General features: G+C 38.3%; 1 protein-coding gene across 1 annotated transcript in view; it reads right to left on the reverse strand.

The window, feature by feature from the left end:
• Positions 1-11,874: 11,874 nt before the first annotated feature.
• LOC145225198 (F-box DNA helicase 1-like) overlaps positions 11,875-15,506 on the reverse strand; it is a 30,868-nt gene continuing 27,236 nt past the window's right edge. Inside the window, exons 17-20 of the mRNA XM_080091881.1 lie at positions 14,884-15,007; positions 14,409-14,533; positions 13,287-13,421; positions 11,875-12,529 (exon numbers count right to left, since the gene is read on the reverse strand). Coding sequence (XP_079948007.1) covers positions 12,380-12,529; positions 13,287-13,421; positions 14,409-14,533; positions 14,884-15,007 — 534 coding nt within the window. The 3' untranslated portion in view covers positions 11,875-12,379. The remainder of the gene's footprint in view (positions 12,530-13,286; positions 13,422-14,408; positions 14,534-14,883; positions 15,008-15,506) is intronic.

Here is a 15,506-nt window from a genome sequence, read left to right on the forward strand (position 1 = left end):
ACTTATAAACTTGGTTCTTTACCCTATCCCAGTCTTCTGATAACTTAAATAATTGTGCTCTTTACGCCATCTATCGGTATCTAGCAAACTTTGTCTGTTGTGAGTTCTTATAGGTTAGTAGCTCTACACGCCCGCAAAGTGTTTTTGGTGTCAAACACAGATTTATTTTAAGCTTTGGCCAGCAACAACATTGTGGAGAAGGGAATTTCCATGGATCCATATACAGTTCGTTTCTATGACACATCTCGCGTTTGCAAAGTCTTTGAACAGTTTTGGATTCCAAAAAGACTTGGGGGCCTTGATCATTGCGTTTTGGTCTAAACTTAGAAGTCTGCATTTAATGATTGATTGGGTGAATTTGTAGCCTTACTGATTATAATCACGTGATTTTAAAACAGTCCTGGTTGTAGTAGCTGAGTTAAAGAAATAACAAACACATTTGCTGATCACAAACAAATTTAAACATTTGTTTACAAATTGTTTCAATCACTTTTGGTGTTGAGTTCGGCGTATTAAATTAAACTGTACGTTTGGTTGGTGCATTTTTAACTGTATTTGGACATTTTTATTGGCAGTGTTGTGACTGCTGGTGAAATATAATTCGCGTTCTATTATTACACGATGATTTCATTTTTCAATACTGACTGAATTGGATTACGCCACCTTGGTGCACTAAACAAGGAGACTTGCCTAAGGATTTTTGGACTATAACAGAAATAAGGAAATAGCTGCAGCTTGACTCAACAGTGAATGGAGTTACTTCGCAAACAATTTGACTCGTTCGCTATTGATGTCGCTAGCTCAGCGCGTTTTCTTGCCCAACAATTCGCCTTTTCGTGTTCGAAACCGAAACTGGGTCGGTTCTGCTTCGACGCTGCAAACGCGACGTGTTCGTTATGACGTCACAGAGCAAATAGCTTAAACTATAGCAAATACTTTCAGCTTTATGACCGTGTCTGGATTTTTAAAGTTATTTAAGCGCATTACACAAGATAACGCTATCTAACTAACACTGCAAAAAACAGTTATTGGGCTTATTGTTGTGATACGTCTGTTTTTGAAAAATATGAAGTTGCGTTGAGCAGTAAAGGTAAGATTGTCGTCCTAATACGCTAAAAATGGTGCAAATATCGCCAAATTAAAAAAACAACAACATTCAATTGGCTTCTTTTTGAAAGTAAGAAGCAAACAAACCAATACACTTGGCAACAGAGCAGCAGCCAATCAGGAGCCGCCACGGTGCACTTCGTAAGCGCTATGGAGAGCACGCCAGGCCAGGGAGATACAAAGTATAGCATAAAGCGTTCGCTGGCGCGCCAACGCCCTTACGTCAGAATCACGAGACTGCTCGATCACGTGACAGTCCGGGTTACACCATCGAACGTCAGACAGCAGAGCAGCCACCCGGGGAATCCCCGAACGGTTCGCCTTTTAACCGCGCCGTGCGTGCGAAAATAGCAGCACTTTTCGATTTGTGTTTTTCGCGCGGTTATGGAAGGTTCCTCTTCGCGCGGTCTATCGCGATTTTCGTTAAATATCGTTTCGAATGTCGCTTTTAAGGCAGTGAAATGTGAAAGCGTGACACAGCAAGGATATAAACCAAGAACGAGCAATAGGAAGTATACAGTACGGGCTGTTGTGTACAGAACGAGAGGGATGTGTATGTGACTGGTTGGCAGCGATTGTCTTTGCCAAGTGCCATTAGTTTTAGGCCAATATTTTTTGTATAAATGGGTTTCGCTGATGAAGAAGGGACCATTAAAAACAGAGGATTGGTTGTGTAATCCAAAAAATGTAGTGAACAATATCTTTTAAAGGATCACGCTGCAATATTCTAGGCACAATTTGCTGTCTGCTAAACTCAGGGTCTGCTACTCTGCTATAGGTTCGCTTGTATGGCGTCTTATCTGGGGTTTAGGTTTGTCTGAATAAGGTGGGAACGTAATTAGTAACCGACCAATTAGCTATCTATGTCCTGTTTAATTACCAGGAAAGGTACTAAAATTCAAGTGTGTTCTTGAAATGATTGCGTTAACACTTAACAGCCGTGTAGTGCTGATAGCGTTTGGGTTTCTCTCTATAAAGGTAAACTGTCTTATAAGGTGAGCTTTAAAAAACACCGCGTTTATGGTTTTCGCAATCATAACACTTCATCCAATTTTTTAATGACTTAAGTATTTTTCCATTTTTATGCTAACATTTAACGTGGTTTACGGAGTTAGTTGTGTACGTGAAAGATAGAGGTACATAATGGCGACAACACGGAAGAACAAGCTCCAAGTAACTTCGGCAATTGTGTGTACAAAAGCCTTTTAATCATTTTTCCAGCAGCAGTTCCAACAACCACCGGCAGTTTGAGGCATGACTAAGCAACGAAACTGTGGAAGTGATTTTCTCCATACATCTGAACAAAGACACGAAACTCAAGCAAAGGGTTCCTGGTTCCGGAGAATGGAAAACTACCAAAACCTGTACGATTCGTGCCGTTGCGTTAAAGTGGGTTGGAGTGTTCATGTCACGTATGTCAGGTATGTTGCTGTTATATGAGTTTAATGTATTTCTGGTTGGTTTCTGTATTCGATGTTTTACCTAATGTTGTAGATTTTATAACGACAATTCACAAAAACATGTAATAAACTTGGGCTGAAAGGAAGTAATTTTAGAGCAAGCAATCTAGACTCTGGTGATAGATTGTTTATCAATTTAACGAATTATACGTTTTGAAACCTAAATTAACAAATCAAGTAAGCTACAAACTACGTTTTAAACGGTTGACAATGACAACAAATGCTATTTTCAAGGACATGTTTACATAGTCATGGGCATGGCGCAATTTATCATTATGTCATGTTCACAACTTCCCTAATATGGTAAAAATGTTTACGCTTTAAAATCCTTGTTTGTACACAAAACAACAAAACTAATCATTGCGAATTCGCGTATAGTCAGTAAATTGTAACAAGCATTCAAGCAATGCACCAAGGTGTTTTTGTCGTCGTATCTCCAGCTCCTGCTTTAACCACAACAGGAGAGGCGGGCAAATATTTCAACATCCTTCTCCCTTCTCTCCACGGTGACGTAACCTACCGCGTGACTATGAAACAAGCTGCTCGCTTAAAAACTCGATCATTCTCGAAATCGCTTTATTCGGAACGCCGTGTAACGGTGTGTGATAACCCCTCATGCGCTGGGTTGTGTTTTTGTGTAGAAGGAAAGAATATATGTCTGTTGTTTCTCAAATCTATTCGTAAACTCCTTAACACTAAGAAAAACAGCTAGGGTTTTAGGTTTTTTAAGTTTTGCTTTTGATGGCGGTTATTGACCTATAAGGAACCGAACGCACCGCAGGCACCGTACACTGCCAGATCAGCAGCACAAAAGAGTTTGTAAATCGTGGGTGGTACCTGTCAACATGCTTTCAACTTTTGGTCTAGCATTTTGATGGCTACCTCCCAAGAATTGGACAAACACTTACACCGTGCAAATGCAAACGAAGCGTTGAAGAAGCTTCCAGAACCAGAAGTAAAGCGACGCTGTGAAGTGTGATATTTGATAAACGCAAATTGGCTAGGCCTTTAGAAGGTTGTACGCAGACATAAATGTCGGCGGGTTTTAGCTGGAAATAATATGAAAATTTACATGCAGTTTAGGCGTGGCAGGTAAAACAGCGCGGTATGAGAACAGCTCACCTGTTCGCGGTAAAATATGGACATCAGCTAATGTCGTGCACGTAGGTGACTGAGTATGAACTATAAATAGCACGGGGCCATTAAACGTGTACAAAGGTTAGGTCAGTCTACTCCACTGACGGTAACATTACGCAAAAATGTCGCTTGCTCTGAATATTTAAGTGTTTGTGGCTACACCGGTTCGAATGTTGTGCAGGCACGTGCAATCACGTGATCGTGCACGTGTCACGTGACATTGGGCCGGAGTGATCACGTCATCGACTGTGACGTCATATATAAGTGCTCGTGTGTTTGTTTGTTTCAAATCACTTTCAAATCCAGTAAGTGTTAACATATTGGGGTTATAATTTGCTTAAGGTAATACCTACATACACATAAACTTGGTGTAATGTAAAGTAATAGGAATCAGTTCAAAATGGATTTCCTAGCCAATAAACTTTGTGTAAAGACGGATTAACGTTGTGTAGCCGTGGCCTTTATCATTGTAAACAACATTTAAAGCAAAGTGTAAACCACCCAAGGTCGAAGAATAACTGTCTGGTATTTCAGTAACCTTTTATTGTTTCTGGCCTGTCTGTCTTGTAACATGAACTTTCAGTTGTTTACATCGAACGAAGCCTTTTCATTTTCAGTACTGGTTCCTCTTGCTGCGGTGGATTGCGCCACAATCAAGCAAGCGCTGACGAAATATTACGTCACCACGTTGGGCCGCGCCAAGCTAACATCATATCCCTCACATTCGGCGCCCATCAAAGCCAGCATAACCTGAATGGTATGTCGATGAGACCTTTTTAGTAAGGTAGGTAAACTTTTGCAAGAGAAAGATTTATTTTGGGGGTGTTCCACGGTTTGGGTGGGGGCTAAAAAAGCTAAAACGGAAAGTTTTGTTGTGTTTATTTTCATTCAACAATTTATTTTTCCTGGTTACTAGCGCACTGGTCTACAAAATCATAATCTGTACTTTATGTGCTTTAGCGCCTGTTTGGAAACAAAACTGTGGACTTTAACCCCTATCTACCTAGGGTTGGAATGTTTTCCGCGCTCGTCGCAAACTTTAATAGCCATAAAACACAGCGCAGGCTTTGAACACAACGCACTTTGTTTAAAGTTCAATAGCGCATGTTGCAGTGAATGTTGTAACTTGAGGAAATTGTATTCAACAACTACTAACATGTTTGTCCGGGTAACAAGTAGTTCCGCAATTGCCTAAGGGGGTTTCCTTACCTGTTTCTGACTACTGCAGGCGCGCCCGGGCAGGCCACTAAGGTTGAATGCTAACAACTGTGGGAAACATACTTTTCAATGTTTTTGTGCTGCCCTAATTAATGGGCTGTAAGTTTAAGCCCATGAAAATAACCACACCAAAACGTGGGAACTTGGTTTTGTTGTTTAGGCGAAAAACATAAATTTAAACTGCGACGAAGTGAAATGCTATTTCTGTTCAGTAAAAACAGGAAATTTTTTGTTTAAGGTTTAAATTAAAACAATTTCTGTATTTCTATTTGTTTGTTGTGTCACCATTGACATTCTAAACTCTACAATGGGGTTTGTTGCCAAACATTCGCAATAGAATCCAAAACTACTTTTTAATTGGAAGTTCTGCTTGTGAATATACACAGCTAAATTGTCCAGGCCACAAAATTGTCCTGTGGGAACTATTAGCGCAAAGGTTTACAGGACTTTATGGGTATTCATGTTATGGGTAGCCATAAAACTTTTACATTAGTTTGAAATATTATGCTTAAAAATGGTGTGTTGCCAAACCCTTCATATAAATCAAACGTTCACCTCAAGAGGTAAATATAAATTATGATATTGACAGAAAAAAAATAAACATCTCAACTTGGGTTCTTATTGTTTTCACCAATGTTAAACTTATCAAGATTTGCAGCATTTTTGCGACATTAGTTTGATAAGAAATACATGGGGCTAAATTTTCACTTTGATCTGTCAAGGAGTAACCAGACAAAACGCCACAGGTTTAGGCTCTGTTTAAGTGTTTGTAGGTTAAGTTATTTTCTCCTTGCAATGTTTCCGGTAAAAGCTTCACCGACAACCAAAGAAACTTTTGTTTGATATCAACCACGTTCTGCTAAAAGCAATTCAATACACAAGCGGAACTGGAGTTTCGCCTGGCCGTTAAAGAAATGCTATATCAAGTTACTAAGGCCTTACACAAACCACAAGAACCAATCAAATCTCTTCAATAGAGCTTAAAACCTTAAACAAGTTCCCGCGAAAGCTCGTGCAATTGGACCAAAATATAAAAATGGTTATGACTGTGGCGCCAAGACGTGTATGACGTCATAAACCGTTTCGTTGGATTGCTTTGTCGTGGCAGCAGAAAAATGCCCGCGGGTTTTTAGTCAGCATGGTATTGACAGGGAACTGGAAATGCATTAGGCAAGCCCACATGCACACTTGTGGTTGCAAAAAATATGACACCATGTAAAAAATGCCAAATTTTTGTTTTTTTGTGTACCAATAAGCAATACACAAGGCTGATTTTACTAATACTGCTGTTAAACACTTGTTTTTCCCCCATAAACCCATTACGAAAGTCTTAATAAGACTTTACAATACATTTTATTGTTTAAACACTTACATCATAGCCATTGCCTATGAGGCTTGCAAGATTTTAAAACTAAGCTGATGCATTGAAATGCAGGTGCCATTTTTCTTTATCACCAAACAATCGAAACTTCTCTGCACTGAAAGTTACGCGACAATGGTCGGAAGTCGACGTCATAACAGCGACATAATGAATAGGAACTTGATCACGTGAGTTGCTTTAGAAACTAACAGTCTCATTGTGGTCGTTGGTGGCTCAAAACACGAGTGACGTTAATTAATAACAGTTGTGGCAATGATGAATAAATGAGCTATTAAACAAAATGCTGTTACAATTCACGTAGAGTAGCTAGGGCAGGGGTGGGCAAACTTTTCAGTGCAAGGGCCGCATTCAAAAGTTTATAATCTTACCGGGCCGCATAGTATTTCACCAACGACCGCCAATTGCTTGCTTGTTGTTTTAAAACAACTGATGCAAAGAATAAGGTTTGTATCATATATATACCATTTAAAGTCGCCTAAATTGCTCTGATTAACAATTTTTAACTTGTGCATAAATTTAGCTGAACGGAGCTAACTGTTTATGACGTCATAAACTGTATTGTGACGATTGCAGTGCCTGTTTTTTCGCATTGTTTGCACATAATAAGCGGATAAAAAGCCTGGCACATATGGTTACTAGACTGCTAATCTTTTTTCCAGTCCCACGAAATCTGTTTTAGCAGTTTAAAAATCAAAATATTTAGCAAAATAGATTGCGGCCGCAGGTTGTGCACCCCTGCGCAAAATTATTACATAGTATATTTTCAGCTTTATGCAAATACGTTTGTTCATGACTGTACAAACATTGGTTGAAACGCTACAATTGTAATTGTTTCAAAAAAACAAGCGTTTGTTGCAACAAAGGCTGAACCACGTTTTTTGTTGATCAAGTCCGAGTGCCAACATTAAACAAAAAGTACTGCAACGACCTAAACATGATCCAAAGTGACCAAAGTTTGGGCGTCAACAGTGCAAAGTGGGCTGTTTTTGAAAACGTGAATCGCTTTTACTTTTATCGAACGAAGAAATTGTGTCAAGTAACGATTTGCATAATAACGTGGCAGAAACAACAGGCACGTGAAAAGTATCTGTGTTTAGTTCCAAAGTATCGAACGGGTACAGATACTGCATATGGCATTGGTATCGGCAAGTCACACCCCCGGTATTTTTAAAACTCTGCGCCTGTGCTCATAGTACTATTCAGCGTTACTCGGAAACATTTGGCGGGCCGCATAAACTCCTTTGGCGGGCCGCATGCGGCCCGCGGGCCGTAGTTTGCCCACCCCTGAGCTAGGGTAATGAATCATTAGTACTTATAGGTTACAAATTGCTTGTGTTACATTTTAGCTTTTTAAATTCCGAAGCATCATAAATCAATTTTGTATTTGTATTTTTTTATATTTTATCTTTGTTAGCATGGAAAAGTCGCGACCTGTGCAAAGACAGTGCTTCAAAAATATTTTTTTTTAAATTTTGTCTAATACAAACAAACTCCAAAACGTAGAACTTGTAAGGTTAAAGCGCCACAGTCGTATGGTGGATATCCTATTCTCCTAATAGCAGTATATACTACTGGCTATTCACATACCTTTAAAGGATTTACATATGTTACACTATTGCTATTCAAATGTTTTTTTTTGTTACCAGGCGACCGCCAATCACAATTGATGTCCTTTACACACGTGAGGTTTATACCAACACAAGTAATTCGCAAAGCTGGAAGCCAAACAAGTATTCTGCATGTCACTTTTCATGGTCGCAAAGGTTTTGTTTGCATACATTTCAACACAAAAGTCAGGACATTTAACTCTGTGTACATAGAAGCGTAGCATTTCTCGTAAAGTGACGTCACACCTATTTCGAAGCTTCTCGAAGTCGCACGTTGTGCAGGCACGCAGGGGCGCCATAGAAATCCTGCTGCACTGCCAAGGGGCGACATCGAGTGGTTAACTATCTACACGGTGACTGTTATAGAACATCTCTTGTATGTGAATGGAAATGTGTTTTACGTTGTACTTTTTAGCCACAAACATCTAGAGATAAGTCAAATGCGCAAAGAAACTGGTGTAGAAAGTTAACAGAAAACACACTTTCCTTGTCGAATGGTGTTTAAGGTAATCATTTTACCCCAGGAACTCAAGCTACTCTTTTAGCAACCTTAGGCTGTAGTATGGTCAAGATTTTAAGTCAATTCTGCCTTTAATTGTAGACTTTTACAACGCCAAAGACTCTTCCTCAACACCTTTTATGAACGCACCTTTTATGCAAGTTGGACTCAAGACAGACAGTTTTTACCAGTTTGAAGAATTTTGGTCAGATCAAAGCGTTTTGACCAATGAGTTATGCATCATCATGCCACGTCACTGCCACTGATGTAAAACAAGGCATGCGATATGTGCTGAGTCACAACACCGCGCGTCATGTTATACATCTGGACTGTGTCGAGGAGTGAGCAACGAATAGTGGAGGGTGTAGGTTCGAACCCCAACAAAAACGTTTAATCCCCTAAAATATAATCTCCTATATTCATCTCTACTTGATGTTTTGTTAGAATTACCTTTAGTTACAACGACAAATCTGTCCAGTTGCACCGGAATGCATAACTCAGTCTTGTTGGACGTTAGTCAATCACTAAATTTTCTGTCCGTATATGTTACCTACTAACAGAAAAAAAACTGAGGGTCAACTGCATATAAAATAAAAAAAGAGGAACAAAAAGTTTCAAGTTAAAATAAACCTTCGCAGACATGTCAACCAACGTTTTGTCGTTCCTTTCAATGGATAGTTTGAAGAATCCTACCTGACAACAAAACCTATTCAAAAGAGCAAAAACACAACAATATAACCAGTGTCAATGCGGAGTCAGTAAAGCACAACATTCCGAGAGCTTCAGGATTTCAATCCGCCCACGCGAAAAGTTATGAAGCCACGCCCCTACAGAAAAAATGTGGCGCAACACTCTCAAGATCTCAATTCTCCAAACTTCTCAATGGTAAGCCCCTGTGTGTTCCTAAACGGGTCAAGGGGAATAACGCAATGCCTTTGTTGCGCCACAATGGCTCCGGTGACTTGTGGAATGCCAATGATTGTTCTTTGTGTTTACTGAATCAATATTGTTACTTGAGAAAGATTGTTCTGCAACATTTCTTGTAATTGACTTAAGCTGAATTAAAGTTTGTGATTTTTGATGAATGTTTTGTTTGGAAACAATTTTTGAGTGATTTATTGTTTAATTGATTTATTGCACTGTACTGATTTGCTTATGATTCTTACTCATATCGCTATCGTTGTTTTGCTTATGTTTCTTACTTTTATCGCTGTCTGTAATTAAATAAACTAACACAGACTTGACTGTATTGTAGCAATTCCGAAGCAGGGATGTGGGGCTCTTACGCCATAAGAATCTCTAAAGCAGTGGTTCCCAACCTGGGGTTCGCGGACCCCCAAGGGGTCCGTGAGATGGTTTTAGACCATGGAGGCAAACATTCTTATATCAGGGACCAACAGTACAATATTTTTAAGTTTCCAAACCGTTTTTACAATCCTGCATACGAGAGCTAACTGTTTATCAAACCTTTGGATCAAGAAAAGTTGCTGTTTGTGTGATTGTTACCCCAATTGAATGTGACATCACAACACACATTAACAATAAAACTTATAGTGCTTTGTTTCGTATTGTACACCAGAAAATTTATTTCTTTGTTGCACTGACTGGTAAAGTACAGAACTTTCTTGAGATTTAAGGACTGTAAAAGTTGATTAAAATTCTGCCCCTGAAAGTGAAATAACGTATAATGCAGGAAACGAATAACACAACTGAATTATTGTGGGGGTCCGCGGACCTATAAAATTTATAAAAGGGGTCCATGACTACAAAAAAGTTGGGAACCACTGCTCTAAAGGAAGCAGCTCATCTTTCCACCCAACAGCTAAGCCAAGCCAACTCATAGACAAATGTTTTATACTCTTTAAATTAAGGCATCGTTAGTCTTGCACAAAAACCTACAGCAAAAGAAACTGTTGAGTTGTGTTATTTTTGTTTACTACCTTTAGTGTGGATTTGTGGATTTATGGGGATTCAAATTCAGAAAACTGTTCAACTGGACGTGTAGTGTAATTCAGCACTAACAAATCGAATTACTAAATTACAAACTTTATTTTTAATTCAATCAAAGGGGAATATCACAAAAACAGCAGTATATATCATTATGAGTCAATATGAAAGTAGGAGAAATATTGGCACAGGGATAAGTTATTTATTTCCTGTCATTTTTTTAGACATTGGGAAATAGCCACAGCACCAGGAGACACACTAACAAAGGCTGTTTTTAACAAAACACATGCGCTTTGTTCTGCTATTTATCAATAAAATATTGAACTACAAAAGACATTTCATCTAAATAAGGGTTGGGAAATTCCATGATAGCGGTATACAAAAGGCCAGCACCCTCTCGGTAACTGCTGGCATACACAACAGCTGATATGGAAACCACCTTCCCTGCTGAATGATATGATATGAGTCGAGCATTGTTCTTGACTAAAATGACTTTGGAAACTGAATCCGAAATCAACTAATTATAATCTCAAGAAACTAAACTTAATTAAGACTGATTGTGTTGTAACAATATGAAAGAAACAGAAATTGTGTATGGCCATTGTTTTCTTGATAATCATCAAACAACAAAAGGATTAGGCGTTTTTTGCAAGGACATGTTTTCTTCGTAAATTTTTTACGATTCACGGTCCGTTGTGAGGAAACTACCTGTTTTTGCTGCCACAAGGTAAGAGAAAATGTACATGGGAAAATGGCTAGAAAAATGGACAACAAGAGGCAGCCTTTACTGGTCCCCATACCTCCATAAACTAAAAGTGATTTTGTGAAAACCAAACCGACTAAACAAACTATAAATCATACACACTTTCCCACGAAACGTTAGAAAATCCAAACACTGAATTCAAGTGGACTACTATTACTTACCAAACTGAATCTGCCGCTAGCAGTAAAAATGTATGTGCCATAAAATGGAACAATACAAAAGTGTTTGTTATTAAACCATAAAAATGTGCTTACATGTCAATAACATTCGGTAACAAAATAAAACGGTGGTTTCGTTAAATTGAAAAAATATTTGTATAACATTTAAAATCAGCACAAATTAACCGTGTCATTTTGAAAGTTTCAAACCGGAAAGGCCAAAATAGGATAAGTGTAACTCGTTAGTGACAGCTAGCGACCAATACAAATCTTCTAATAGCGACTTCAAGCGTTAAAATAAAGAAAGCATTACGGCAGTGAGCTTTTCTTCATGATAAGCTGAAGGAAAGAAATTCCACCGAAGAATTTTATTTTTTTCTGCGTACGATTAAACAATTGTTCAGCTAAAGATCCATCTCACATTTGTCAACTTTTATTCATAACTGCAGTAAACCATGAAAAAGCCCAGAGTGAAAAGTGAATAGTAAGTAGAAATAATTGTAGTAGTCAAACAGCTTGCTGCATATAAAACTCTAGTTCAACTTGTTGAGAAATGAACCATGCACCTCAAAATACCTCATTACACGACAGAAAGCATTCAGGTGGCGCACCAGTTTATTGAAATAGACCAGTTGAAGCAAGGTAGAAAAAAGGCAAAACGGTGATGAATGAATGTGAAAAGTAGATGGATAAAGTCCACGAAAAACTGAAAGTGTGATCCGGCGAAATGTATGTGGTAAATAACATTTTTTTAAGTGTTTCATTTTTTTGTACCGTTGTCGTTTTTTTTCTTAAATCATAAAAAAACTTAAAAAAGCACAGCACAATTTGCCTTTCAGGCACAGCTTTAAAAAACAACAACCTAAAACAATTGCCTTACTAGCATTATAAAAATGATCTGAATTGCAAATAAGTGAAAAAACAAACAAACAAAAATTATTTTGTAATCTCAAATCAACTCGGCTATTTACAAATTAGGCTACCAAAGCGTAAGGGCTCAAACGAAGCGTGACCTTGTCTCCAAACATCATAATTATCAGCCTCAATTAGATAAACAAAAAAGTTAAACCCTAAAATCCACATCATAAAAACCGGCCATACTTCACACAGGAGGGTTTATTTGCCTTTCGTGGGCTTGGAACATTTCTTGGGCATCAGATGCTCGAATGTCCTCTGGGTCGCCCAGCAAATTTCCCCATCCAGGGGCCAGAACGTTGGCACACGGAGAACAAAGCGGCCCCGCCGACTGCATCTGTTACAAAGCAACAGATATATTGACCGAAGTTTGTTGTAAGAGTATTTAGTCTATAGTCTGATGACGTCAAAGTATCGCTATTACGTCACAATGCTTAAGATAATCGTCCTTTGTTTATTGATTGTTTGTGTCAATAATAGAATTGATTGGAGGAACAAATTTTCGTTTAAATACTTCGTTTGGGGTCTGGTTGCATCAAAATAAATCGTTGACGTCACAGTGGAAATGATTTTTTGGGTTTTTTTGTTAGTTTTGTGTCGAAATGAGAATCACAACACGTTTTATCGAGAAGTGCAAAAAAACTAGAAAAATCTACTAACACCATACCTCAAGGCATACCCACATTTAGTTAATTTTCGATAGGTGGCGCAAAGAAAACGATATATCACTTAAAAAGCCCACGGTTAGGATTTTAAGGGTCGGGGTAAAGTATTAGCATCCAAAAATCAAGATAACTAGCAATAGAACTTAGTTTCTAATGTAAAATTTCCAAAAACTTTCATCCTAAACCCCCTTCAGCTGCTGAATAAATAATTCAGCTCTTTGCGCCACCTATCGAAAATTAGGTAAATGTGGGTCTGACGTGAGGTATGGTGTTAGTAACTCTACCAAAAATCTGATTAGTATTTCACCGAATTTATAACACTTCTAGTTAAGCGGGGTTTCACTTTGCAAACGATGAGGCAAATTAGGAACTCAGGGTCGTTTAATCAAACTATCGCAGCCCGGTACCGGGAAAATAGTGCAAACTTACGTGACGAATTGTATTTTGCTCGAAAACCATCACTGGTTTGTCATTCAACGGTTTCTTGCATTCGGCACACGTCACAAGGCCGTTTGTTGCGTCACCAAAATGTTTTGACGTAGGAGTAGCCCTGAGAAAGCGAACCTGCCAAAAAAATTCAAAAAGTTTTAAAAATATATGGCGGCAGAAACAGTAAGGTAATCGATGCTGTGCACGAATCAAAATCGTTTGCAAGCAGACAGGTAAACTCGAACAGCATTATAAAACAACAAATGATTCGCTTTGCTTACACCAGAATGTCCGAACAAAATGTGACGAAGGATAATACTAGAAGCAACACTGTGAAAAGAGGAGACACTAAGCTAAGCCAAACAACACAGAAAACACACCTAACAAGGCAGCTGTGTGACGTAACAATGACTTTGTTAAACTAAAAACAACAGTGTTTGTAACATGAGAACGACTGGTTTTAAATGTACAAGGACGCAAGGACAAGGAAAGCAAAATCAACCAATGTGAAGGTACGTACACTTCGTCTTTGTTTCAATAATAATAGAATGAAATACCGTTTTTAAAGCATTGTATATTGTTCATTACTCGTATAAAACGTGACATGTTTGATTATTAAGATATGACGACTAAATTTGCCAATTTTTTATGTGAGTTAAGGCTTTCTCATATTTTTTTCCTACTTTGGCATTATTCACGGCGATATACAAGAAAGTTCTGTGATACATTGACAAAATCCACCGACTACATCAAATTCGTACAAAATCACGCTAACAGTCTTATCTGAGAGACAAAATGCTTTGAACTTTATTTAACATAAATTTGGAAAAGCAGACCTACAAGGTTACGGCCTAGGAAAATAAAGGCGCGAGCGTTTGTAGTGAAAAAGTTTGTGTACAAATTTAAATGTCTTTTGACTGAACACACACACAAAAAAAACGTAGCGGGTTTAGAACTCACGACCTTATGATCACTTTGATACTTACATTCATTTAAAGATATATTTACTGGTTGAACCAAACCAAAGCTACTGAACGATTTAACCCACAATCTAACAACCAGACAAATTCAACAATCAGAGAAATCCACAACCCACACAACGTCACAATGGGCATTACTTACGTGAGAATATCGAAGTAATTGTGCGAGAACAGGTGACATCTCCAGCACTCTCTTTGCTCGCGTGGCAGCGACGTACAATAGGTTGGCCTCCTCTTTCAAAGAAGGATGAAGGAAGCCCTTTACTTCTGTAAATTTAACGTTCAATTTAATCGATTTTTTTTCAATTTACAAATATTTGGATTCAGTCATGGTTTGCAGAATGAGATGTCGCTTGCAATTCAGTGCATTTGCAGAATAAACTGTTTAGAGACCTTTGGTAAGTTTTTTTTATGATGTTTGGGCTAGATCTTTAAGCAAGGTATTTTAGTTACAAAATCAATGGCAGAAGGGTATAGCATTTGGCCCCTTGCGAGGCTGACTTACAACAAAAAAATATAGCCCCAAAACTTCTCAACCGCATTTGAACACAAATTCACGCAATGCACCATTGTTTTTAACAACGAAGTAAAAACCAAACAACTACAGCAATACTTACGTATCGATCGGATGAGCTCTTCCGAAAAGTCACTGGCTAATGTCACAGTGTCAAATTCCAGACCTTTCGCTTTGTGAACTGTGCTTAGCACAACATCGGCCGTGGCATAGTTACTTGGCAGTGCCTGAAAAACAACAAATACGAATTATTATTCCATACCTAACGGACCTATAAATGAAGAAAGAAATTTCTGGAAGAAATTTACTGGTCATGGATAACTCAAGTAATTAAGTATTCGCACACTGTGTTTAAGTTGTAACTGGACCAATTTAAACTCGAAACGAACTCGAAAATATTTCAAAAGTCTGAAAGATACGTTACCAAGAATGCCAAGGCTACCTATTGGTATTTACACAATTTTGTCTGATGTGAGTAATGGTGTTAGTGCATTTTCCTTAAATTTCGGCTTATGCCAGAACCAAAATAACCCGACCCAACATCTCTTCTATACTGCACCACAACATAAGTTGCAAATCTTCACCAGTTATTGCAAGCTTGCATCATAAGCAAAGGAGTTGAAAAACTGATTTCTGTTTCAAGTATTGGTTCGTTAACAGTCTTGCAGAATCATTGGTTTTGTCATGCCCCTGTTTCTTTGTTTCAACCTCCCGACAACACTGAAT

The sequence above is a fragment of the Phallusia mammillata genome, chromosome 4, assembly GCF_965637545.1.
Source record: "Phallusia mammillata chromosome 4, kaPhaMamm4.hap1.1, whole genome shotgun sequence".
Classification (NCBI taxonomy): Eukaryota; Metazoa; Chordata; class Ascidiacea; order Phlebobranchia; family Ascidiidae; genus Phallusia; species Phallusia mammillata.